This window comes from Triturus cristatus, chromosome 7, assembly GCF_964204655.1.
Source record: "Triturus cristatus chromosome 7, aTriCri1.1, whole genome shotgun sequence".
Classification (NCBI taxonomy): domain Eukaryota; kingdom Metazoa; phylum Chordata; class Amphibia; order Caudata; family Salamandridae; genus Triturus; species Triturus cristatus.
In genome coordinates, this window is record NC_140590.1 from 1,546,670,280 (window position 1) to 1,546,696,937 (window position 26,658).

The 26,658-nt window shown below is 44.2% G+C and overlaps 1 protein-coding gene across 1 annotated transcript in view; it reads right to left on the minus strand.

The window, feature by feature from the left end:
- ADA (adenosine deaminase) overlaps positions 1 to 26,658 on the minus strand; it is a 266,233-nt gene that overhangs the window by 184,725 nt on the left and 54,850 nt on the right. The window contains exon 2 of the mRNA XM_085619334.1: positions 3,313 to 3,374. Coding sequence (XP_085475460.1) covers positions 3,313 to 3,374 — 62 coding nt within the window. The remainder of the gene's footprint in view (positions 1 to 3,312; positions 3,375 to 26,658) is intronic.

The following is a 26,658-nucleotide window of genomic DNA, read 5'->3' on the forward strand; positions in this document are numbered from 1 at the left end:
CAGCCCAAGCGTGTCCTCCCTCAGTAGAGAGACGGCTTCTGCCTTAGCCCAATTCAGCATGGATTGTATCCAGGCTTTAAGTGGTGGGGGATCTTTGGCTTTCCATCGTCGCGTGACAAGCCGTTTGGCCACCGCTAGCCCCAGATCCAAGAAACTAGAAGATGCCCTGTGTTTCTTATCTCTGGGAAATATTCCTGCAATACAAGCCTCCCATGTGTGCGGTAACACCCTATCCGTGCTTGTGAGCAGCAATTGAATCACACCATGCCAGTATTCCTGCTACCTGGGGCATGACCACAGCATATGACGAAGAACTGCGTTTACCAAATTACAGCGTGGGAAGCAAGCGTCTACTCTGTTAAAATACCTATTAATTTTATCTGGGGTTAAATACGCTCTGTGGATTATGTAGAGTTGGATCAGCCTAAACCATGCGTTTCTGGGGATATTTTTAGGGCTCTCCAACAGTGTGGCCCATTCTTTAGGTGTACAAGGCTGTGACAAGTCTGCCTCCCATTTATTACGCAGTGGTGTTAAATCAATCATGGTATGTTCTCGAAATGACTCTGCAAACCATTTTATAAGGTGCCGCCCGTGCCCATCACGTGTATATACTGCAGCAGGAGATGTGTCGGGAGCTCTTGTGACATATAACCCCAATGACGCCCCAGCGTAGCTATCCAAGCGGCATGACTCAGGGCTTGCCCAGGTTGGACACCATCTTCTTCAATCAAAAAGAGAAAGGGCCTTAAGCACTTCCCTCGTACATATCCCCTAATGTGCATATGCCAGCATCGTGCCAGTCCATGAGGTCAGCCACCCGAATGCTGCCTCCCTCTTTCGGCATTCCCAATAATGGGCGTGTTGGCGCATATGGTATGACATGTCTTGTAAGGTGTAAGGCTCTACAGAAGCATTTCTGGGCTACTCGCACAAGTAGAGGGAGGGAAGTGTGTGACCTAGTGCAGGGGTGAAAGATTAAAAGGAGCTTGTCCAGTGTGTACGGGGGACTACATTCGCCGTATCCGCTAGGTGTAATTCCACTGCCCATTTTGCAACCCATTGTATTTGGGACGCCAGGTAGTAATGCTCCAAGTTGGGTAGGGCTAATCCACCCCGCGTGCGTGAGGTAAGTATAATTTAGCTAACGCCACCCTCCAGGCCGTATTGTTCCATATGAGATCTCTCATCATGCCCTCCAATGGCTGAAAGAATGACACTGGTAGGTATAATGGGAGGTTAGCAAAATAATATAACAATCTGGGCAGCATCACCATTTTAATAAGTGCCACCCTACCTGCAACAGAGTGGATGAGCATTTTCCAGAATTCTAGTTGGGAACGTAAGGCAGCAATCACTATGGATAGATTCCCATCCAGAAGATCCTGGTCAGTGTGGTAAACCCAGAACCCCAAATACCGGTGCACCATCCACTACTAATTGAGGAGTAATAACAAACATGACTTTCCCTATTCACACCCAGGTCCGACACTGAAGCAAACTGCCTAAGTATGTCCAGGATGATTGGGGGTATCGCCTCAAGTTCCCTAATATGAAGCAGAATGTCATCCGTGTATAGTGATATGGTATGTGTTTCCTTACCTAATGGTATGCCCCAATGTTCCGCTGACCTACGCAGTGCTATAACCAGAGTCTCTATGACCAGGGAAAAAATGTATGGGGAAAGAGGACACCCCTGCTGAGTCCCGCTCTCGATCTGTAAGGGCCCAGAGAATAAAGTTCTTAAGCGGACTTGCACCGAAGGAGTTCCATACAATAGTTTGACGAGGCTCAGGAAGTATGTCCCAAACCCGAATCGCTGCAACACAGTAAACATATAAGGCCACTCCACCGTGTCAAAGGCCTTTTCCAGGTCCAAGACCCAACAGCCCGCTGCCGGCCAAACCGCTGTCGTGCTGCGCATTACCCTGATTGCCCTACGGATATTTAGAGTGGTGTTACGGGCCAGAACAAAGCCATTTTGGTCTTGGTGAACCAGGTGTGGGGTGAGAAGCGCCAATCAACCTGCTGAAACGCCTTCCAGCACCTTATAGTCCCCATTTAGCAGTGCCAATGGTCGGTAGGCACTTGTATGCGTGGGGTCTCTATCCAGTTTTGGAAGTGTGATCAACGTCGCTTCTGTCAGGGAGGCTGGGAGAGAAGCGCCCTCTAAGGCTTCCGTGTATATCTCCAGGAGGTGAGGGCTTAACAAATCAACGTATGTCTTATAAAATTCGTGGGGGAAGCCGTCTGGTCCAAAGACATTAACAGTTGGCAGGGCTTGCATTGTACTTCTTACTTCTTCCAACGTCAGCGGAGTATGCAATTGCCTACGTTGTTCAGCAGTGAGGGTGGGAAAGGTAAGGCCATCTAAAGAAGAGTGTATTGCTGTCTCTGGGACGTCCAAACCTGAGTGCACTGATGGGTCCCGTGGCTTTCTCCTGTTTGATCAACCAAGCTAGTAAAGGCCCAGACCTATCAGCTTTTAGCGTCTGCCGCCGTCGAGTGGATCCGGCTCCATACAATGGGATACAGGTGGATACAGGCTTCATACATAGGGACATATATGGATACAGTTTCCACACAATGGGACCCATGGATGAAAGCTCCATACACAGGGACACAGGTGGATGCAGACTTCCAGAAAGACTCGGATTTCTATGGGCTCCACAGAGATGGACCCAGTCTTGCATTACCACCATCCAACCACGGCAGGATATTCAGCTCTCTGAAGCTCATTGCTCTATAACATGACTAGCCGATTTTACACAGCAGCTATGTAGACAGCTTTTAAAAAATGACACAACAGTGCCCCACTGTCCTTATGCAAATTGTTCAAAATAAACGTATCACTGGTGCAGTAATATGGTTCCATTCAGGTGGTACAGGAGTTCCTGTTAAGGAACCTGCAGTCTCTTAGATTTCATAAAGGACTCTAGCCTTGCGAAAACTTTTGAGGGGAAAGGTTTTGTAAAAGGTATCAATGAGGACACCTCCTGTTCTGCAAATCCCCAAGTAACTGTTCTATTACCCTGGAAACAAGCTTCACCTCAAAGATGCCAGGCAAACACCACTTAAAAGCGTGCTTTCACATAGATGCACTCAGCATTGTGCATCTCTGTAAAAAGCGCCTAGAACCGACTAAACAATGAAAAGGCCACTACACATTAGACAGATTGTGAGTGTTTTGCTAAAATAGAAATAACGAGGAATTACCATACCCATGGAAAGTGAACTTTAAATCGTTTTCCATTCTGTTCCTAGTAAAACGTTCAAGCATTATGTTATATATACAAAAAGTCTAGAACTCACCGGGCAAAATATAAAATGGTTTCTGGCTTAATGCTGCCATCTAAGTGAACATGGAGCTCCACCTGCAAAAAAACAAAAGAATAAAAAGGTAAATATTACCAAAAGTGAATTACAAAATCTATTGTGATTTTTATTTTTCAATTATAAATGTGATTTTAGCTTAGCAGCAAATATTTACCCAGTGTTAGGCTGTACAGTGTTAAGACTGGATAGGATTGTCAATAATGTTTACTTACAGTGTTGATCAGAGCTAACATAGCCCACATTTAAGAAAGGGGTTAAAACAGAGATCCTGAAGTAGAAGTGGGCATTGTCTAAGCCAGTGGTTCCAACAGTGGTGGCTCGCAGAGGTAACGCTGTGAGGCGGAGCGGAAGCGGGGCTCGGTGGGGGGGTAGTGGAGTCCAACACACGACGGCAAAGGAGAACGTAAATAAATAAATAAATATCTGCCGTCGGATGTCAGAATCCACTACCCACCCACCCAGCCCCACCCCCGCTTCACCTCGCCACCCCACAGCATTACCTCTGCGAGCCGCCACTGGGTTCCAAAGCTATTAACTTCTCTGGATCTCTATTCAATCACTATTGCTAGCTGGTACCCTGGCCTAAGCAATTTCTTCGATTTGAACCTCAAAACAATGTACGAAAATACATAAATAGGTGTGCATCAAACACAAAAATTCTTAAATGTTTCATTTAATTCTGTAAAACACAAACAAAGAAATTATAATGTTAATTGGAAGATTGGAGCTTTTCAATATTTGCTTTATTTTAAAAAGGCGGAGAGATATGCTGGACTCTACGGTATCACTTTGTCTTTTTTAATCTTAATGCATGTTGTCTTTTTGTTGCCACCTACCAGTACTTCAATACTAGATTCTGTTTGCAGAAATTGCAATGCTACTACAAATAAATCTATTTACACCAACTTAATGTTTAGCCCCCAATTTCAAATGTATTCACATTTACAGACGTTTTAACTTTTGATTTTTTTCTGTATATATATATTTTGTTAATCTGCTAATATTAGAACCTTCAGTTAAAAATATTTAGACCAAGTTGCACGCATTTTCTTTTAGAGAATATATGTTTAAGTGAAAGGCAACATGGATAAGACCACAATAAAATAGCTAGCAGTGGCATAATTTTCAAATAATGCATCAATATTTATCTCTAGCCGGGTCATAAAAACTAGATCATCATGATAGAACACTCAATAGGCTCTAGTGTGCAAAAGGAAACAAACAGCATTTATCCCCAATTTTGCACTTGCACCAGCATCTAAATAGTCCTGGAAATTGGATTTTGGACTTACATCTGCTCTTCTATTACAGAAAATTCGACTGTCCAAAAACTGCAATATGCACCAGTGAAAGCAGTGCTTGGTCCATGCTCCAGTTTTGGGGCACACATACAAACAGAAAGTGAAGCCAACACACACTGAACAAACAGGAGCCAGCAAATATGAGTGGCAATGAAGCTACCAAATGGTAAGCAATGGGCCGCTTCAAGCCCCTTTTTAAGCTAACAAAATGCCTCGCAAGCTACATCCTGTGCAGTGTGCGCCGAGCGAGACCTAAAAACTGAGCCTTAGCCTCGTTTAAACCGAGCCAAGTATTGTTCATCCGTTTGAATTCAGAAAAAAATACTCCCTCCACCCTTCTAAGGCATTCAATCGATCATTCGAGAAATTCATACTTTCACTTTTGGCTGACTTATTGCCTTTACCATAGGACTCCACCACGTGAGGCCACCTACATTAACACAAACTTAATTAGAAGCAGAAAATGATGCATGTCGCCAGTGGTACTGTGGCCATTTTCCATGGCTGTATTTACCACTGACAGCACTGCTATACCACCGGTGGTAACACAGAATATGACATCACTGACATTTTGCCATCCTGTGGAGCCGTAATTTTGGCAGCATAGACATTTGCCGCCATCAGTATTTCTTTCATTTAAAGCAGTGCTTTAAATGGGGAAAAAATAGTGCAGGTACTCATTTAAATTTGGCGAGTGGGCGGGGCTAGGGCGTGGCCAAAGGCAAGACATGACATACTTCATGACGTCTATACTATTTGTAGCACATACCAAAACACATGAGAAATGGTTTCAATAACAAAATAGGTTAAATCGTTACACAAAGCAAAAGACAAACGCAGTGATATTTTAATAATTCCTTGTTTTGTAATATTTGCAGCTTGAATTCTGATATTTGCTGTTACTTGGCACAATACTATATATGTTCGAGCATGCAGACACACAGAAACAAACAAACAGATGTGCACACACAAATCATTACACACATTTCCTTTAAAATTCCCCCAATAGTGTCTCGATTTCCTCCCTCTTGTCTCTCACACGAAAACACGCACAGGTAACAGACACACATAAGCAGACACTGGCACAAAAGAATCGGGTGGGATTAAAGCTACTTTAACCACTTTAACCTCCTTACCTCCCATGGCTTTCTCAATTGCACTGTCACCGGGCTGCCTCGATTCCTTTCTACGCAGCATGATGGTGAACACCCTTGCATCATGCAAATGAGCCCACGTTGAATAGCTCAGCGGGGGCTCGGCTCAGGGCTACAGAAGTGTTTTGACTGTCAGAGACAGGTTACCAGCCCTGGCAGCAATGCACCTATCCTTTAATGAGTACCGGTACTCTCCTCGGCAGTAGAGAAGTGCCGTTATTCAGAGTGATAAAAATAGGAAGTGCCGGTACTCAGTACCTGTGAGTACCGGCCCATTTAAAGCACTGATTAAAGCCCACCTGAATCTGAAACATTTTAGGTGTGATTATATAAGTGACACAGCTTTGGATTTATGTTATGCATACTATTCTTAACAATACTACTACTGTAACAAGTTAAGGTTGTAAAAGCTGTTGTTCAGTCATGTCAGAACCATGGTAAGTGTGTGGTGCACTCAGTAAAAGATTCAAATGAGGCTTATTGGCACCTACTGTACATTACCAGGGCTGATCATGCATAATAAATTATTTTTTATGTTACTTTTCATACCACATTTGTTCCATCCTCTTACCGCTGTAAATAACAGATATTACCTAATTATTAACCAAAATATGGCAGAAGTGGCTGTGTCGGTAATACCATTAAATTCTGCAATTCCTGGGTAATTTAAATCCTAACAGGTAATTTGGTAAACAAACAGAAAAATCAATATTTCCCCGTGTCTCTCTGAACGGTAAATGCCTGATGCTTAATTCTACTGAATTTACCATCTTACAAACTATGCAAGGTTGCAGTGGGCTAGCCATAGAGTCAAATTAGTGACTCGAAGTGCGCAGTGAGGAGTGGTTAGCTCACTGAGCCATATTGCTATCGAATTTGAGAATCCAGAGGAAAACAAAACCTAGACTCGGAGTTGCCATACAGTCGATCAATCACAGGGACTTATTTAGACACAAGTGTATTTGCTTCTGCTGCAGTGTCCTCCAATTTGGAAGATAGACCTCGCCTCAGGGAACCATTAAACGAGGTTATCTGGCGAGTGCTCGGCTGTAGGAGACTTTCTAAACAAATCTGAAATACAGTGGTAGTTGTTTGTTTCTATTTCCATCAAACCTCTATTGCTCATGCTGGCTCAATCTAAAAATAAACTTTTTATGTTTAGCACGAGATTTTAGTTTTGGCCTTTTGGAACAGACATTTGGCTAAAATACATAAGAGAAAAATAATCCCAAAGTGTGAAAAAGTTTTTATCAAAAAGTGTCTCGAGAAAAAAAATAATAATTACCCCACTCCTTTAAGAGGGAGGAGGGGGAACCTGACTAATTTCAATGGGGTTTCCAACAAAAAAAATGATTTATGTCACACCACATGGATCCGAACCGTAATATTGATTTGTAGATGGAAGCTCAGCATTCTCAAAAGTGGCAGAGTACACATCATAATTGTTTTGGGAAAAGTAGCAAAAAGCAAGCCTCGGATGGAGAAGTGTGGCCAGGGATGCAGTGCAGGCCTCTAATTTGTCCAAATGTTGGAGGTATTCAGGATGGATGGGGGCAGGAGGAAGAAATGTGCAGATGAAGAAATTACACAAGGCGAAGTGAGTATGTGATAGTATATGGCACAAAATACCTAAATACAAGGATGGGAGGAAGGAAAGTGAGCCAAAATAGCAAATTTTTGCATAAAGGGCCAACAAGGGAGGCAAAATAAATAACCTGAACGCTGGGAATAGGTAGATGTTTTTGGCAAAATATCCCCCCTTGGAGACTTCTGTTACCCTTTACTTTGAGTTACAAGGTCACCCTCAATTTAAAGTGTCTGTCTCGGAAACAAGATTATTAGTAAATAAAAACACGAGATACGTAGAAAATGCCTTTTCGTATAATATTCTGGGACCAATCAAACAACCGTAATAATGCTAGTTTTAACTCCAGGTGTAGGAAGTTTGCAGAGAAGCGCCAATATGGGCGCTATGCAAATCATTTGGGTATGTTCTACCCATTCATGCACAGAGCATAGGAGAGATGACATCATGCTTATGAAAGAGACTGGTGGAGTTGCAAGACTTGGGGACCTATTCACAAGCTGCATTTGGTAATAGTCTAGTAGTATCACTATAGTACTACTAATGTACTACAAAATGCTGAGTGGATTCTCCCTCTCCAGCTATACTATCTTTTCTATGAGAAATCCTCACACATGTAAGTTTACTATTTAGAAGTAAATGTGGGACCGGGGGCGTGGCTGGAAAAAGGGGTATGTTTACTACTAAGTAAATCTTTATTGTCTGACTATTAAAAATCATTGCAGTTGAAAGGAAGTGTATAACCATCTGCACATTAATTTGTAAAAGAATGAGATAAGGAAGAAAATGTTAACGCAAAGCCATCTAGAAGTTTAATTGAACTCAAAAGAATTATACTACAGATATTATGACCATTTAGGAATCACATGCCGTACTGGAACATTGATACCACGTAAACATATCATTAGGCTAGCATTTCATTCTACTGATTTACATACCGTATTGGGGCATTCTTAAAATCACGTTTCATGGTCAGATAAAACTAAAACACTAATTCTATAAGCAAATAGATGTTCAATAAGGTGCTTCCGTGCGTACAGATCATTCCTGCTGTCCACATCAGTCAATGGGATTTTTCAGTCCGGCCAAATTAAATGCCTCCATGCTTACTTCTCTAAGCTGAACTACATTGTTAAAATCACATTTCATGGTCATACACCTCAGGGGGGCAGATAACATTGTCTTGCAAAATTCGCCCTGGAAACCCTCAACGAGGAGAATGTGGTCTACCCTGGACGAATACTTTGCTTCTCATAAGCCGCCATGAACTCTTTATTTTGAATGATAATTTCTATGTGGGCTTTACATTTATGAAAATTGTGCTTGCCAGATATTTGCTGTATTATGCTATGTTAAGTATAGGGCTCGAGGCTCTGGACAGTCTCTTCTGTCTTTTCTCTTCCCTTTCTGGTTTTCTTTTCCTCTTTCCTTTACTCATTCTATCTTTTCATCCTCTCTTGAGCTGGTGATTAAGAGGTTATTTTATTGTCAAGATGTACATCTATTGCCAGTAATTGCTTTATGATCATTTGAAATACCATTTTATGTACATTGTGATACTTGACCATGTTACCACCTCCTGTTATGATCCTCTTATTTTCTTCTTTTTTACCTTCTTTTTCATAAAATTCAATAAAGATAATTTGAAATTAAAAAAATCACATTTCATAAGTCAGATAAAACTATAAACAGTGTAGTTCAATAAAATGCTAAAAGTTCAATAAGTGCTTCAGTGGAATAAGGATATATATAACACGACCGAAAGTGATCATAGGCACCTGCGGATCACCCTGTAATTAGCAGTCCCTACAGCGACCACCCTCCAAGTGACTGGGAAATCCAGAGGAGAAGAGCGACACAAGGTACTCCGAAGGATAAAATGGTCAGCCAAAATCGGAAACAACCTGTTAGCGTGCGTGGAGATGAGAATGGCCAGCACAAACCCAGCAATTTAAGCCTTGACATCAGGCGCTCCCCGCCGCCCTAAGGACTTAATCAACTGCAAACACGCTCTACACAGGGTGCTGGAAGCCAGGAATAGAGGCAGAAAAACCAATCGATGGCCGCTCCATCACAACTCTGAGGTTAGCTTACAAAACGAAAGTATGGGAGAACAAAAGGGAGCACATCGAAAAGGAATGGCTCAAAGTGTTTTCCCTGCTAAAAGAGAAGAATCACACCAGGCTGTGGAGGCAATTAACCAGCTTGGCAAACAAGGGGCGCTAACGGAAATTGGTGTAGCTGGATGAGACTGGAGAAGTCACATCAAACAGCTATACAGTCCCATCGGACGAAGGGCCCACTACTCCAAGGTGCTCTGAACTATTCAACACCATGGCTCCAGGCAAGTTAACAAATAATGGTGAAGTCATGGAGATCAATAAGAAGGGGAGGAACGATGGAGCACCAGGGCCAAATGGGATCCCTGTGCCAGTTTCTAAAACAGCACAGGCCTTTTGGGCATAAGTTTTAACCCCCCATTTTAGCTTGTGTGTCTGCAATGACGCCAGACTCCTGGAAGGGTTTTTATACTCTTTGCTATTTAGAAAAAAGGCGACCTCTCACAGTCATCAAATTACAGGCTTCCAGCTTTTTAGCGTGTGTGTCTGCATTGACGCCCAACTCCTGGAGGGGTTCTATGCTTTTTCCTATTTAGAAAAAAGGCGACCGCTCCAAACCATCAAATTACAGGCCTTCAGCCCTTCTTGATCTAGAAGCGAAGGCCTACGCACAAGTACTTTTGAAGGAGCTGGAGTCATGGGTAGAAGAAAAAGGAATCAATCCCTTTTTTCAGTCAGGATTTAGGCCGCACTCCTCTGCTATAGATAATATGATGGCGCTGGCCTACTAATCTACACAAGCAGTTAAGAAGAAGCACCCGCCACTGTTCTGCTGCTTCATTGATTATAGTAATGCTTTTGACAGGGTGGATCATGGCAGACTTTGAGGGACACTGACCACGTGGGGGATTCTACCCCAACTGCTAAAACCAATAACATCGCTATATAAGGGGACATTGGTTCAGGTAAAAAAAATAAAAAATACAGTAACCTTAAGAGTCCCCACAAACAAAGCGCTCAAACAGGGCTGTGTTTTGGCCCCCCTCCTCTTTAACCTATACACTGCAGACTTGGGGGTTGCACAGCAAGGTGCCAGTTTAGTAGCTCCAATGCTGGGTAGGGTGAGTCTCCCTATCCTGCAATATGCATACGATAGAGCTATAATGGATCACACCAGGGTGGGCCTTCATAGGGCCCTTACAGACCTTGACCGTTATAACCAGGAGAACCATCTACTGGTCAATCAGAGCAAAACCAAGGTAGTAGTGTTTAGAAAACAACCACATAAAAGGCAAGCTTACTGGCAACAGGAAGATCTACAAATTGGGACAGTAACTGCCTACAACTACCTTGGGGTCTGGTTTTCAGAAAGGGCCAGCTCGACCACCCACCAAAAGCACCTAAGCACAAAGGCCAACAATGTTATCCACACACTGAAACAAATGAGCCACCGCCTGCTAAGTCCTACTGCAGAACAATGCTGACAGTTTTAAGAGCAAAACTGATACCGGCCATCAGCTAAGGCCCCTGGCCTTTTCCTGGAGCCCTGGAAAGGTCCTTAATTACTGCACAGGCCAAGGCATACAAGTCAGTGCTGCTAGCACTGCAGCTTGCCAGAAAAGCAAGGTTGAGGCTGGAGCTGTGCCATGGCAGCCCGGAGCTGGCCTGCCAGGGGGACCTAATAAAACTCCATGTTAGAATCTCGGGAGCCCCAGTAGATACATTTAAACTCCAACTAAGGGTCATCATTGAGGAAGAGGGCTTCCACTGGCACGCCGGACTCAGCCAGACACTTGGCACCTTGAAGATTGAAATCACTACCCTGCAATCATCCAACAATCCTCTATCAGCCTGGAAAAAAGCAGTGAACAAGCAGGTATTGGTAACATTGTTTGAAAAAGACTGCTACCTTCCGCCCCTGCTCCATTACAAAGCCACTGGAATGGACATATATCCTGGGGAAAGCACAACTCTATTTTTGTGACGCATTGACAGCACAGGCCCCGATGAAGAGGCTCCACATGAGACTTACAGCGCTGCGGATCACAGATTTTGATCCAGCCTGGGCACGTAATGGGGAAGTGATATAGTGCAGACTGCGCTTTTACAGCAAAGAATCTTGCCTGCATCTTCGGTGTTCCTGCCCCAAACTGGTTGAGGATCATCGTTGCCTGCTTTGTCCTAACTTTAGGGCAAAGGGAGTTAGGACTTGCAAGGAGAGGCTTTGGATCCGTGCTTTACTGAAACAATGGCATGCAACTCATCCAGGCTGCGGAAGTTCACTAATATATTTAGAATTGCTTTTAATGAGTTGGCACAGACTAATGCCATTCCCATGACAGGCTAATGATTGCACATTTATTAGCACGGTTACTAACTCCTGACTAATAAGTTACTAACACCTACCGGTCTGTATTTACTGTGCTGCAAAAGAATACTCAATGGGCTAAGAGGTGAAGCACGTTAAATCAGAACTTCCTGCCCTTTATCCGTTTTACGCATTCGCTCAGCAGACCCCTACCAGGCACAGACGACCTGGTCTGCAAGGGCCTCACTGTCCACCTGAGTATTCAATCTTGACCTAAATGTCCCGGTTCACTCACAAGTCCTCAGGACGAGCTAGGCCTTATGTAGGGTAGCACAGTATAGGCTCAACTGGAAAACACTCGCCTTACTTCAGGATACACAACCAACTGTCCATCACCAATAATCGGCCCCATAGCTGAAGCCTTATCCATCTGTAAGTGGAAATAACTTTGACTTGAGAGCATATGTCAGCCAGGGGAACATTCCTACTCCAAGGCCTCAAGAGAGTGGATGGCGAAGGGAGGGGTGGGGGGAGGGGGGGTACAGCATAGCACATTTTACTGTAATGATTTTAATTAAGTAAGTAAATCTTTATTGTCTGATTAATAAAAATCATTACAATCCATAGGAAGTGTAGAACCATCTGCACATTAATTTGTAAAAGAATGAGTTAAGGAAGAAAATCTAAATGCAAAGCCAATTTGAAGTTTCATCGAACTCAAAACAATTGTACTATAGATATTATGATGATTTAGGGATAACATGCCGTACTGGAACATTGATACCACGTAAACACATCATTAGAGTAGCATTTCATTCTACTAAATTACACACCGTATTTGGGCATTCTTAAAATCACATTTCATGGTCAGATAAAACTAAAACCCTGTAATTCTATAAGCGGATAGATGTTCCATAAGATGCTTCCATGTGTACAGATCATTACTGCTCTCCACATCAGTCAATGGGATTTTTCATTCCAGGTAAAAAAAGTGCCTCCGTGCTTACTTCTCTAAGCTGATTCACATTGTTAAAATCAAATTTCATAGTTGGATAAAACTATAAACACTGTAGTTCAATAAAATGATTAAAGTTCAATAAATGCTTCAGTGGAATAAGGAATCAATGAAAGATCAATATATTTCTGCTTTCCGACGGAAGTTACAGGGGTACAGAACAAGATAACCCCAACAGTTATGATGCTGGGGGTCTTGGAGGATGCTATGCTAACACAGGGATTGTATACATTCAGATTTTAATATATATTGCTGCTGCTGTGGCAAGATTGTGTGATTTTTAAAGTTTCTAATAAATCAGTAAAAATGGAACGCCCACAACAACACCCATCGTACGCCCCTTAAATGCCCAAAACTGCGTTAAAAGGGACAATATTTACAAGGCCGCATTAAGCCACACAAAGTGGCTTAGTGCTGCCTGGTAAATATGGAAAAACAATAGTTGATGGACAGAATGCAGAACAATGTCATACATTCACCCCAGTACAGAGATCTGGGCCTAAATCCATCGTTTTTTTGCTCACCATGCCATTCCAGTTTGGACACAGCTATATGCAAATCAGTCTTGACCCTGTGCCTCATGGGAACAGTCCAGCCCGAACTGCCAAGCCAGGTCCTCCCTGGACTGGAAACAAGCACCCTAGGACCGGTTTCGGGGTTTCACCCCTCTTCAGCCAGGATAGCTTGATTCCAGTGGCATGGAGAGCACGGGACTCACGTCTGAGCATACCCGTCCCACTCGGGATGACCAATGCAAAAACAATAGTTGATGGACAGAATGCAGACCAATGTCATACATTCACCCCAGTACAGAGATCTGGGCCTAAATCCATCGTTTTTTTGCTCGCCATTCCAGTTTGGACACAGCTATATGCAAATCAGTCTTGACCCTGTGCCTCATGGGAACAGTCCAGCCCGAACTGCCAAGCCAGGTCCTCCCTGGACTGGAAACAAGCATCCTAGGACCGGTTTCGGGGTTTCACCCCTCTTCAGCCAGGATAGCTTGATTCCAGTGGCATGGAGAGCACGGGACTCACGTCTGAGCATACCCGTCCCACTCGGTGTGACCAATGCAAAAACAATAGTTGATGGACAGAATGCAGAACAATGTCATACATTCACCCCAGTACAGAGATCTGGGCCTAAATCCATCGTTTTTTTGCTCACCATGCCATTCCAGTTTGGACACAGCTATATGCAAATCAGTCTTGACCCTGTGCCTCATGGGAACAGTCCAGCCCGAACTGCCAAGCCAGGTACTCCCTGGACTGGAAACAAGCATCCTAGGACCAGTTTCGGGGTTTCACCCCTCTTCAGCCAGGATAGCTTGATTCCAGTGGCATGGAGAGCACGGGACTCACGTCTGAGCATACCCGTCCCACTCGGGGTGACCAATGCAAAAACAATAGTTGATGGACAGAATGCAGAACAATGTCATACATTCACCCCAGTACAGAGATCTGGGCCTAAATCCATCGTTTTTTTGCTCACCATGCCATTCCAGTTTGGACACAGCTATATGCAAATCAGTCTTGACCCTGTGCCTCATGGGAACAGTCCAGCTCGAACTGCCAAGCCAGGTCCTCCCTGGACTGGAAACAAGCATCCTAGGACCGGTTTCGGGGTTTCACCCCTCTTCAGCCAGGATAGCTTGATTCCAGTGGCATGGAGAGCACGGGACTCACGTCTGAGCATACCCGTCCCACTCGGTGTGACCAATGCAAAAACAATAGTTGATGGACAGAATGCAGAACAATGTCATACATTCACCCCAGTACAGAGATCTGGGCCTAAATCCATCGTTTTTTTGCTCACCATGCCATTCCAGTTTGGACACAGCTATATGCAAATCAGTCTTGACCCTGTGCCTCATGGGAACAGTCCAGCCCGGTCTGCCAAGCCAGGTCCTCCCTGGACTGGAAACAAGCATCCTAGGACCGGTTTCGGGGTTTCACCCCTCTTCAGCCAGGATAGCTTGATTCCAGTAGCATGGAGAGCACGGGACTCACGTCTGAGCATACCCGTCCCACTCGGGGTGACCAATGCAAAAACAATAGTTGATGGACAGAATGCAGAACAATGTCATACATTCACCCCAGTACAGAGATCTGGGCCTAAATCCATCGTTTTTTTGCTCACCATGCCATTCCAGTTTGGACACAGCTATATGCAAATCAGTCTTGACCCTGTGCCTCATGGGAACAGTCCAGCCCGAACTGTCAAGCCAGGTCCTCCCTGGACTGGAAACAAGCATCCTAGGATCGGTTTCGGGGTTTCACCACTTTTCGGCCAGGATAGCTTGATTCCAGTGGCATGGAGAGCACGGGACTCACGTCTGAGCATACCCGTCCCACTCGGGGTGACCAATGCAAAAACAATAGTTGATGGACAGAATGCAGAACAATGTCATACATTCACCCCAGTACAGAGATCTGGGCATAAATCCATCGTTTTTTTGCTCACCATTCCAGTTTGGACACAGCTATATGCAAATCAGTCTTGACCCTGTCCCTCATGGGAACAGTCCAGCCCGAACTGCCAAGCCAGGTCCTCCCTGGACTGGAAACAAGCATCCTAGGACCGGTTTCGGGGTTTCACCCCTCTTCAGCCAGGATAGCTTGATTCCAGTGGCATGGAGAGCACGGGACTCACGTCTGAGCATACCCGTCCCACTCGGGGTGACCAATGCAAAAACAATAGTTGATGGACAGAATGCAGAACAATGTCATACATTCATCCCAGTACAGAGATCTGGGCCTAAATCCATCGTTTTTTTGCTCACCATGCCATTCCAGTTTGGACACAGCTATATGCAAATCAGTCTTGACCCTGTGCCTCATGGGAACAGTCCAGCCCGAACTGCCAAGCCAGGTCCTCCCTGGACTGGAAACAAGCATCCTAGGACCGGTTTCGGAGTTTCACCCCTCTTCAGCCAGGATAGCTTGATTCCAGTGGCATGGAGAGCACGGGACTCGTGTCTGAGCATACCCGTCCCACTCGGGGTGACCAATGCAAAAACAGTAGTTGATGGACAGAATGCAGAACAATGTCATACATTCACCCCAGTACAGAGATCTGGGCCTAAATCCATCGTTTTTTTGCTCACCATGCCATTCCAGTTTGGTAAATATGGAGCAGACTCCTGCGCGGCCGGAGAGTCAAAAAAAGTGACGCTCCAGTGGCGTGGCCTCATTGTAAATGAGGCCCAAGATTCTGTAGTTCTCTCACTGCCATGCTGCACTGCTTCCCATTGGAACCAACCCTATAAATTTCCTCCAGTGCCCTGCAATATCAGTGTATTATATACTATAGCACATGCCTTACATGCGAAGTGGAGTATCTCCTCTACTCCTAAGGGTCCTTTTGCTATGGCCTGTCTACATAGTAACTGTTGTGAACCGCCTTTAATCAGGTGTCTCTGTGCAGAATGGGGGCCTATTGTATGAAGTCTGCTGAGATTTGTGCATGTCTTCTTCACTGCAATGTTTGTTTCTAAAGTATCATAAGGTGTATGTACAATCCTCATTCTCATGTGTATTTTACCCTTGGCTACCGTCCCAGCACTGCTGGGAAAGAGCTATTAGCAGGCTGACGTGCCAAAGCTTGCCTGGCTTGGCCAGGACACATCTGCTCCTGATGGAACTTCTGCAATGGGTTTTGGCAAAAAGAGATATGTGCTTGAAATTCTCCATTTTTGTTGACAAGTGTACATAGTTCAATGACTGAAGCATGAATGAGCCAGGGCTATGCACTCAGGGATGTGCCTCTGTCTGACAAAGCAAACGTGCTGTGCACTGGGGCGAGTGCAACCAGGAAGCATGCAAACTACCGTGCATTTTTAAAAGAAACTCCTTGTCACTTGATGGGGCCATAAAGACCCCCATGAGGGTCGATACAGCCACAGTCTGAACCCACCTTCGCGGGGACTGTTAAGCACCTGAAAGGGTCGATTGCAGAGTGTGTTTGTGGACCAGGGTAGGACTGGCTGTAGCGGGCACTGGGCATTTTCCCGGTTGGCTAGCAGGGTGGGGCCCGGTTTTGGACTGGTGGGGGCCGATTTTGTTACTGAAGGTCGGTTTCGCAGCAGTGCTGCAAAATCGCCCCCCTGTAAGAAAATGAGCAGCAGCAATGTTTAAACCAGCACTCCCCCAGGGGTCATCCGACATAATTACCAGGACTGGTTTGCCTTCCCAGTCCGGCCTTGCTGTGGACACACTGACACTGGCACATTCGCAGGCACACCAACAGCCTCCCAACTCTGTGACTGCACCCCTTTTCTGGAGTTCCTCGGGTGAATGGGACCATGCATGCCACCTATAGTGCCGCTTGGGGGAGTTTTATCTGTGAGCCACCTCCTGGGTGGAGAAGAGTTGGCACCTCCTCTGAGGGTCTCTTTACTACCGTTGCACCTGCATATCTTATAGGGCACATGCACACTAGCACCGAAGTTTGCTCATTTGCATTGGCCACACCCATTCTTATCATATGGACCCAGTGCCTAGATTTTATTTTTTATTTTTACTTCTTGCAGTTTTATATAGCACAAACCTGACCAAGGGCAGTAGAGTGCTTTACCTGAGCAACAGATTACATTACACAAATCAACACATCGCCATCACTCCACAGCTCCTTAACCCCTTCAGTGCCCATGACGAGATGGTCTCGTCATGGGCCGCGGTTGCGCTGTGCCCATGACGAGACCATCTCGTCATGAACCCCGCCCGCTGGCCCGGCACAGGGCGGGGAAAGGGCGGGGCACGCAAGAGGTTAAATTGAGAAAGTAAAGAAAGAAAGTAAAGAAAGACTCGTCTGTTCGACGTGTATCTCCCCAGTCAGTGCTTGATAAGTGCTGAGGTCTCAAGTTTTTCTCAGAAGTCCGCAGCAGCCGCCTACAAATTCCAGCAATGCTAAAAACCAAGGCTAAGAAGTCTTGCTTCCACCTTTTGTGTCTTTCTTCCACCACCACAGTCTCACTGCGTCTTTATTTCACAACTTGTTCTCTTATATTTCTTCTGAAAAAATGAGTCACGTAAATTCCTATTTAAACACCTTATGAATTTAACATAGTTTTGGAATTCCAGTTTTGTTGAACTCCCTCCTAGACGACGGCTGTTCAGCAGCTGATATCATGCACTACAATATCAGTGTTACTTGTGGGCTTCTATGAGCTTTGGGAAATAAATAGGATTTCACGGCTTCGCCCTCACTGGTTCAAATCATGAGAAATGGGCTGAACTGACCTCAGACTTTGTGGAGGAACCTTAGCTAATAGGTTCTCTCTGGAAACTAGCACTTGTTCATTTTACTGCACTGAAAGTGTACTACTTAACTAGGTGAAAATCTGCTAAATCTACAGTTTGAAGTTAAGGAAGGAAGTTTTGTGGGAAGTTTATAAAAGGACTACTCGGATGTGAATTGTGGCAGTGGTGGCCTCTCCCAATGCGACGTGGTAGGGCAGCAGTGTGGGGAAATGCAAAAATGCAAACAGAGAAATATAATTACCACTTACATTATGCTGCGTAAGCCATCTTGCTCCTCTCCTGATACTCGACTGGTGCACACCACGCAGGCTCCCAGATGCCAATCCCGACGCTGCTCTCATGCTGGCGATGGTATAGCCAGCATGAGAGAAGAGCTGGTATTGGTCTGAGCGGCCTGGTTTGCCGCTCACACAGGACCTGGGAGCCTGTGCGTTCTCCACCCAGCTGTGCAACACAGCTCGGGTTGGGGACATGGTAAGTGCGCATGTCGGTTTGGCTGTTCTAAGACAGCCGGCCAAACCAACATGCGCACTTGCCCATCACTCCTCCTCCCTGAAGCCCAGTAAAGCCCAGCTCCAGCCTGCCCTGTGACTCGGCTACCCAGCAGAGGCAATAGTGAAAAATAAAATTATAATACAATTATTTTATTATCATTTTATTTTTTACTGATGCCTCTGCTGGGTATCAGCAGTGGGGTGACTATCCTCTGCCATGGCGGATTAGCCACCCCTGCATTGTGGACGGGGAACAATACAGTATTCTTAGTTCCCTAAAGTAAGTGTAAAAGGAACTTTTTTCAAATGATGACACCATGCAATTTTTAAGCTCTGGGGCATCCTTCAATGGCAATAAATCGAAAAAGACCAAGAACTTGTGAGAAGTGGGGGTGTACCTTTATATATAATACCAAGGCAAAAATAAGCTTCTGCCTTCTATTATTCGCTCTCTTTTACTCCAGTGTGCCCAATTGTTTATTTGTATGCCATTATCCCCTTGAATCCTACAGGCTGTCCCCCAAGCTTTCCTCGCCTCATGCTTTCTTACATTTAAACATTTAAACCCCTCTCCTTTACTCCATGTCTCATGCTGTCTAGTAACTCCGTTCTTATTCTATTCGGCCGTGCCTTTTCCCACCACTTTTATTGTGAACTTGCGGCTGAATTCCATGTTCCTTTCATTCAGACTTGAGCTAAAGGCACTGATGTGAGAAGTTGAAGCACTAAGCTATGGGGCTGGTGAGAACTTTTAAACAAGCCTTGGCATAGCCAATAGATCTCGCCTTTGGGACCTTATAAGTGTTTATCCAGAGATATTTGGAAAGAAATTGTGTGTGTGTGTGCTTGAGCGAGAGATAGGGGAAGCGAGAGAGAGAGAGTAGGAGTGAAACTGAGAGAGGGGAACAGATAGTGCTTGTTACAAAGAGAGTGACCATGGGAGGGATAAAAAGAAATAGAGGATGAGTGCCTGGGTGATGGCTACACAGAAAAAGAGAGACGGCAGAAGACTAGATACAGAGATAAAAAAAAAAAGAGTAGGAAAGAGACGAGGGGAAATGGTGAAAGGAAGAGTGAAAGAGATAAACAGAGGAGCAGAGAAATAAGAAGAGAAAGGGTGACAGAGGAATGGCGAAAAGGAGAGAAATTAATATATAGAAAAGGGGAAATGAGTAGAAAATACATGAAAAAGAGCGCCCATAAATTGGCTGAAAGCCTCGTGGCCTTTCAGACGCAACACAAACTTCCCATGGGCGCATCATAATCCCACTGTGCTCCGCAAGTAAATGGATATAGTGTGAGGGGAGCATGATGTGCAGCAGAGAAATGACGTACCACCCCCGGTCCCACCTGAACCTCCAGCTGAACCGGTCTGTAAGGTGCCCCCCAATTGTAAAACACGTACACCAGCCGCAGACAGCTGTACGCAGAGCACCAGTTTCACCAAAAAAAGGGCCGGTGGGTACTTACTGAGTAAGATGCAGCCCCCACTGACTACCTGTGAACGTGTTCTTCCCCAACAAATGGTCATGTGTGAGAAACAGAGTTACCAGAGGGAGTGGGGGCGTAAGAGGGGCGGGGAGGTGCGATGAGGGCGACTGACTGCAATCACGTCTTATTAGAAGAGCACCCACAAATCTATGCGCTCAACATTAAAGACAAGCAAATTATGAATTGACATATTATATATGATGATAAACATCTTAATAGAGATGTCAAATAATGTCTGTCATTTAAAAATTCATTAGCATGCCTCACCTGGCTTCTGTTACAAGCAAAGACCCTCGCAGTATTTTATACAGAGAACAATGGAGTTCGGGGTACAAGACACACAATGACCTACGATGTACATTAGGCGCTGCATAGCTGGTGGCGCATGCAGGAGGGGCTCGGCAGAGTGCCATTCCACCATGTCATATTGTTTACGAATGCTGCATACTACACATTGTTGGTTCCATTCAAATGTAAATGTGTGGGAAAGAGATAGGTGTTGATGCAACTGACGGTGAGATGCACGTGAGTAGGCAGTGTGAGAGTGACATAAATGCATATGCAAGAATGACAATCACCTACTTTAAGAACTTCTGTTACTGGTCACATGTAACAACCAACATACATAAAGTCTTAAATGAGCTAATATGCAAATGTAAGGCAAGTAGGACCTTTACTTCACAAGAGAAAAGAGATCAACCTACACACTGATGACTGCTTTCAGGTAACAGACCATGGACTCCATGTGTACTGCAGTTTTACAACAGTCAACCTCCTAGTAGATAAGTTGTTGCAGTGGTTTGATCTTCACTGCTGCAGTTCTTTTTCTTTATTTCAAAGAGTGAGCGTGCGCAGTTCTATATTTAGGACTGGTGTTCTGATCCACGGTTTTTGTAGTTTGCACGGCTTGACACACAGCTTCCAACATGGAGCCAATGTGGGCGTTGACCTATCTATAATGTTATTTATCGCTATGTCTGTGCTATGTGGGCATGGCCACCGGTACACCACCGTTCTACTCAACAACAACTCTTTTCAACAGTAGGCGTCAACATGTGAAATTTCAGTAATAAGGAAGAAATAAGCCATCATTAGCAGCATTGCCTGATGCTGGTTACTGTTCTGTTATAATTCATGGCTTTACATGTAAGTTCATGTGTACATAGGATGTTGCATTGATCTTTCCTCCCATAAAAAATATTTTTTTTAAAGATGAAAAAGCCGGAAACAGAAGCACAAGTATTGAGTGGATTTTAACTCTTTTCCTGACTCACGAAACTGTCAGGCACGTTTGCCTTATTTGCTTGCGTGTTCCATAATTTGAACACGTAAAAATAAGTTGTATTTACAGGAATTGCGTTTACATCATCTCCGTTGTGTGTTTACTCCAGAGTTCCTGGATACATCTTTTCTATAAAATGCCTATCCTTCCTACACTCTCTCTCTGATACCTGTAATTTTAAGATCGATTTACTTTGGCACAAGTCCTGCAGCAGCACTCACTACCACTGCCATTCAGGGGAGGACGGGAAAGCGTTGCAATTTTTTATGAATAGTCCATTTAAAACGAGGGCCTTAAAAGTGACGTTTCTACCTTTGTGCGTTTCCAAAGAGATAGGCATTCAGAATTGAGCGCTTTCCCCAGAATAAGTCACACAATGTTTGTATTATGCTTTTTAACGCGGGTCCTATTACACTTCCATGGGTGTGACAAATTAATAGAAATAGAAGACCGAATTTTTTAAAAAAAGGAACGGATAGTCATATGTTACTTCGATCATATGCATAATCTAACAAGGAAGTAGTCGATAACTTTTTTAACGAGTGGTGCGCGCGCGCGCCACACCGAGACATCTGTTTCCTATTATTGCGCACGCCTCTGTGCACGATAATTGCAAACAGATGTCGGGCTTGCGGGTACCCGACACCAATAGGCCATGGGCGGAGCAATGTGCCCGCCTTTGGCCAATTGCGTGCTGTCTTTGTTAAAAATTTATAGAAAAACCACAGGAGTATAACCCATAAACCAAGCTGAGATCTGGGTGAATATAATATAAATACAACAATATCTCAGCCGGATTCATTAAGACTGATTAGATTCGTATATACAAGATATTACAACAAAAAAACAAAGAGCGAGAGGCTTCAAGATATTTGTTAAATGTGCCCTTGGGCATCGTTTATTTTCAGAAGACCAAAACTTGTATACACAACAGTTGTAACAGCACTGTTATGCCAAAGCAACCCTAAAGAAAAGTGTACATAGTGGTCGTGATAAGGAAGTGACGGCGCAAGTGACAACGTGAAAGAACACCACAGCTTGCGGCGCAGGAGACAATACAAAATATATACAAGATAAAAAGGTTCACACAGAAATTATTTTCGATACATAAATTGTCATTTACAATGTTTTGAGAACCAAAATTCAAAAAGCGCCTGAAGCGTATGTAAGGATTCAACCCTGAACGGTTCTAGTAGTGCGGGAGAATATTTCCGAATCTGGAATTAATCCAAGGCTGATGAAGCGTGCAACTGACTCAAGTCCTCGCTCGGTTGCCGCCTTCAGCCGATTCCCTTGGATGCTCAAGTTTGACGCCAAGCCTAATATCAATCCGACCACCATAGTGGTTTCCCCTGCTTCCCTGCGCTAGCATTAATCTTCATGCGCTACAGCACTCTTCAACGAGGCCACCCAGGTCCTGAAGATGATCCTAATTTAACAGGATCGAAACACCGTCGACCCTTGCCCACCAGCTTACATACGCTTCGGGCGCTTTTTGAATTTTGGTTCATTTATGCCTAACAGTGCTGTTACAACTGTTGTGTATACAATTTTTGGTCTTCTGAAAATATATGATGCCCAAGGGTACATATAACAAATATCTTGAAGCCTCTCGCTCTTTGTTTTTTTGTTGTAATATCTTGTATATACGAATTGTAATTTGTTCTAACCTTATTTTTTGGTGGATAGTCAAGGTGAATCTACAATGGGTATTAACACCCTTCTGGGTTCCTATCTAGGACTTATAACTTTTAATTAACTCATTTGCATATAGGGATGCACATATCTCACCTGAACCAAGTTTCAGGGGACAATTATGCACATAGGGTATGGGTTGAATCACATCGCTTAAGAAGATTGTGTGCACCAACTGATATCCCAGCCGCATGTCTGATGTTATAGGGATTTGACAACGTGACAGATCACCTCCAGGGCTTGACACTGTGGCTCAGCTGTTAATATGGAGTTGACTTAGTTCAGAAACTAGACAGATGGGGTACTCTTTTTTTTTTTTTTTAAATCTTTATTCGGTGATTAAAAAACACCATAAAAGCACATATATATACATGGATAAAAAGTCATTAAACATTAATCAAGATCCTTATACAAAGTTAGTGCAAATAGAGATACCGACATACAGGATCATAAAAAAGGAAAATCCAAAGTCTTTAATTCCTCTCCCCTAGTCATCTTTAATCGGACCGCAACCTTAATAAAATTCATAATACAGCACAATGTTAGTGGATCAGAGGCTTTTTGCAAAAAGACTAATGCGTCCCTGGCACGTTCCTGTTGGGCTTTTTTTTAAATATTTACAAGAAATCTGCGCCTGGGCATAGAGAAATAGGGACAGAGCAAAACAAAATGAAGGGAATCCTGCGGAGACCTGTTGTCGCAGCCGCAGGGTCCCTTCTGCTCAATTGACGTGGTGAAACCTGCTGGTGAGGCCAACATAAAAGGAAGTAAATTCAGTCTAAAACGGCACATAAGAAATCTATCCTGTGCATTATGCACAAGATACAGATAAGGCTCCATACCCTCTACACTCTTTACCAGATTATGAGCCCTCACAGTCTTTTTAACACCTTCAGCCTCAGCTCTACATTGGGTTTTCCGCTCTAGGAAAATTTCCCCTACTTGTTTCTTGTGCTGGGCTGAAATTGATGTGGGGTTCGTGAAGAGGTTTCCAAAGACTAAATCTTCAAGGGTGTTTCTTACATATTTAAGCCAGGGGATGCGCATACAATGGGTCCTATCTAAGCAGTCCAATAAAATTTCTCTGCTTAGATGCGCATCTGGATTAACCCATATTTTTAGCCAGGCCACAATTGGCCTAAGTTTTAACAGGTCATCCAAGTATGGTCTCCCTAGCTCCCTATGAGCTATGATTCCAGCGGTACTTGGTGGTGCCCTCAGGATAGATTTCAGATATTTGTTTTCTTCCTGTTGAATTCTAGTGGTGTTCACAAAGCCCCATACTTCTGCCCCATAGATTACTTTGGAGCATGATACGGAGCCATACAAGTTCATCACCTGTTCCGGGCACCATCTACCTAGCCTCCTGCCATATCCAGCTATAGCCCCATTAGAGGCAATCATTTTGCTACAACGTTCCACCACTAAAGAGATAAACTGCAAAGCACCATCAAAGGTTACTCCAAGATAAGAGAACGTTTTGACCTCCTCTAAAGTATGGGTGCCTATTGTATAAGTAAATTTAGAGGAAGGTTTTTTGCCGGCCAGGAGTACATATGATTTGCCCAGGTTGACAGATAGATCCAGTGTACTCATGAACCTAACAAACCCGTCTATCAGGATTTGTAAGCTTCGAGGTGTGCGTGCAAGCAGAACCGCGTCATCTGCGTAAAGCAGAACAGGAATATGCCGCGCCCCGACCCTTGGGAAATCTGCCTTTAACCCCAAGAGAAACTGCTCCAGGTTATTAATATAAAGGGAGAACAAAAAAGGGGCAAGAATGCAACCTTGTCTGACTCCACTCTTACAGGGAAAAGAGTCAGACAATCCTCCCTCCCTATTAAATCGAACCTTGGCCGTGGTGTCGCTGTGTAATTCCCTTAATACGGTAATTAAACCACTCTCAATCCCCATGCTTAACATCATATCCCACAGCTTTCCTCTATTGACGTGATCGAATGCTGCTGCCAGATCCATGAATCCCATATAAATGGGTTCATCATTGGCCAGAGTATATTTGGCAGTCAGCATGTAAAGGTTCAGGCATTGGTCACTGGTGGACCTCCCTGTCCTAAACCCGTATTGAGTGTCCGAGAAGATGTTATTCTCTTCGGACCACTCGGACAGTCTGTTGAGGATTGCCCTACCCAAAAGTTTAGCCGATACGTCAATCAGGGAAATGGGCCTGTAGCACTTGGGGTCATCCCTATTGCCCTTTTTGAAGATTGGCACGATGATCGCTTTAGACCAGGATGGTGGCAGGCCGCAAATGGTCGCAGTATTTATGACCCTGGTCATCAGCGGGGCCCATAGTTCTATATTACTAAGAAACAGGTCAGGGGGAATTCCATCCGGCCCCGGGGCTTTATTTTTAGTCAGACCCTCCATCCCTGCAGTAATCTCCTTAAGAGTGAATACTACCGAGGGAACCTGACTTGTGGTTACGGGTGACTCTACATGGATACCGGGCTCATGGTTATATAGACCCCTAAAGTGTGTGACCCACTGCTCCGGGAGGATGTTAACCCCTACTCAAGTTTTATCAATTTGTTTCCAAACAAGAATATGCAAGTTGTAAGTAGATTATACATTTGTGTTTTGCTTTTTAAAGGGTTTTCTAGATAGTAGAAGTTGAAACAGGACATGGCCTGTGGATGGAGGGGTGACAGAGCTATCAGGCTCCTTTCTGTTGTAAGAGGGCAGACCTAATTAAGGCTAGCTCTGCAGTTTTTTGTCTGTGAATGTGATTTATTAATGACTTAGGTCGAGTTCGGTTTAAAGCCATCCCGAAAGAAATGGCCTGTAACAGCTTTAAGGGCAGCTAAATCCTTATATCTTAATATATGCAAGACTTCCCATGGATTATTTCTGGCATTTGCTCAGTGGGATTACCTCTCTTCCGGGAAAAATACGCCCTCACGTTTCAGAAACAGATAATCTGTTTCACCAAGCACGTGGGCCTTACCTGAAGAAATGTGCATAGTTTATGCCTATCCTGTTTTCTTTCATAATATTTTAAGTTAACAATATGTTTCTAGGGAATTCAGTTTGACATATGCCTTATAACATTATATTGTTTTTATAAGAGATATTACGTAATGCCTTCTGCTATAATAAGAATACTCAAAAAAAAAAAAAAATCTTTTGCGGTGCCTTACTCCTGAAGATCCTGTAGTCAGACAAACTCACAGGAAAAAAAGCTTTGAGAAGCAGCCCCTTATTTTTCTCTCTTACACGGCTTATGCATGTATGCAACTTATAAAGTGCACACCTATTTACCAAGCAACGGAGTATGCGCATCGAAGACCTAGCGTTGGCTTGGCAGTTCGGGCTGGACTGTTCCCATGGGGCACAGGGTCAAGACTGATTTGCATATGGCTGGGTTCAAACTGGAATGGCATGGTGAGCAAAAAAACGATGGATTTAGGCCCAGATCTCTGTACTGGGGTGAATGTATGACATTGTTCTGCATTCTGTCCATCAATTGTTGTTTTTGCATTTGTCACCCCGAGAGGGAAGGGTATGCTCAGACGTGAGTCCCTTGCTCTCCATGCCACTGGAATCAAGCTATCCTGGCTGACGAGGGCTGAAAGCCCGAAACCGGTCCTAGGATGCTTGTTTCCAGTCCAGGGAGGACCTGGCTTGGCAGTTCGGGCTGGACTGTTCCCATGGGGCA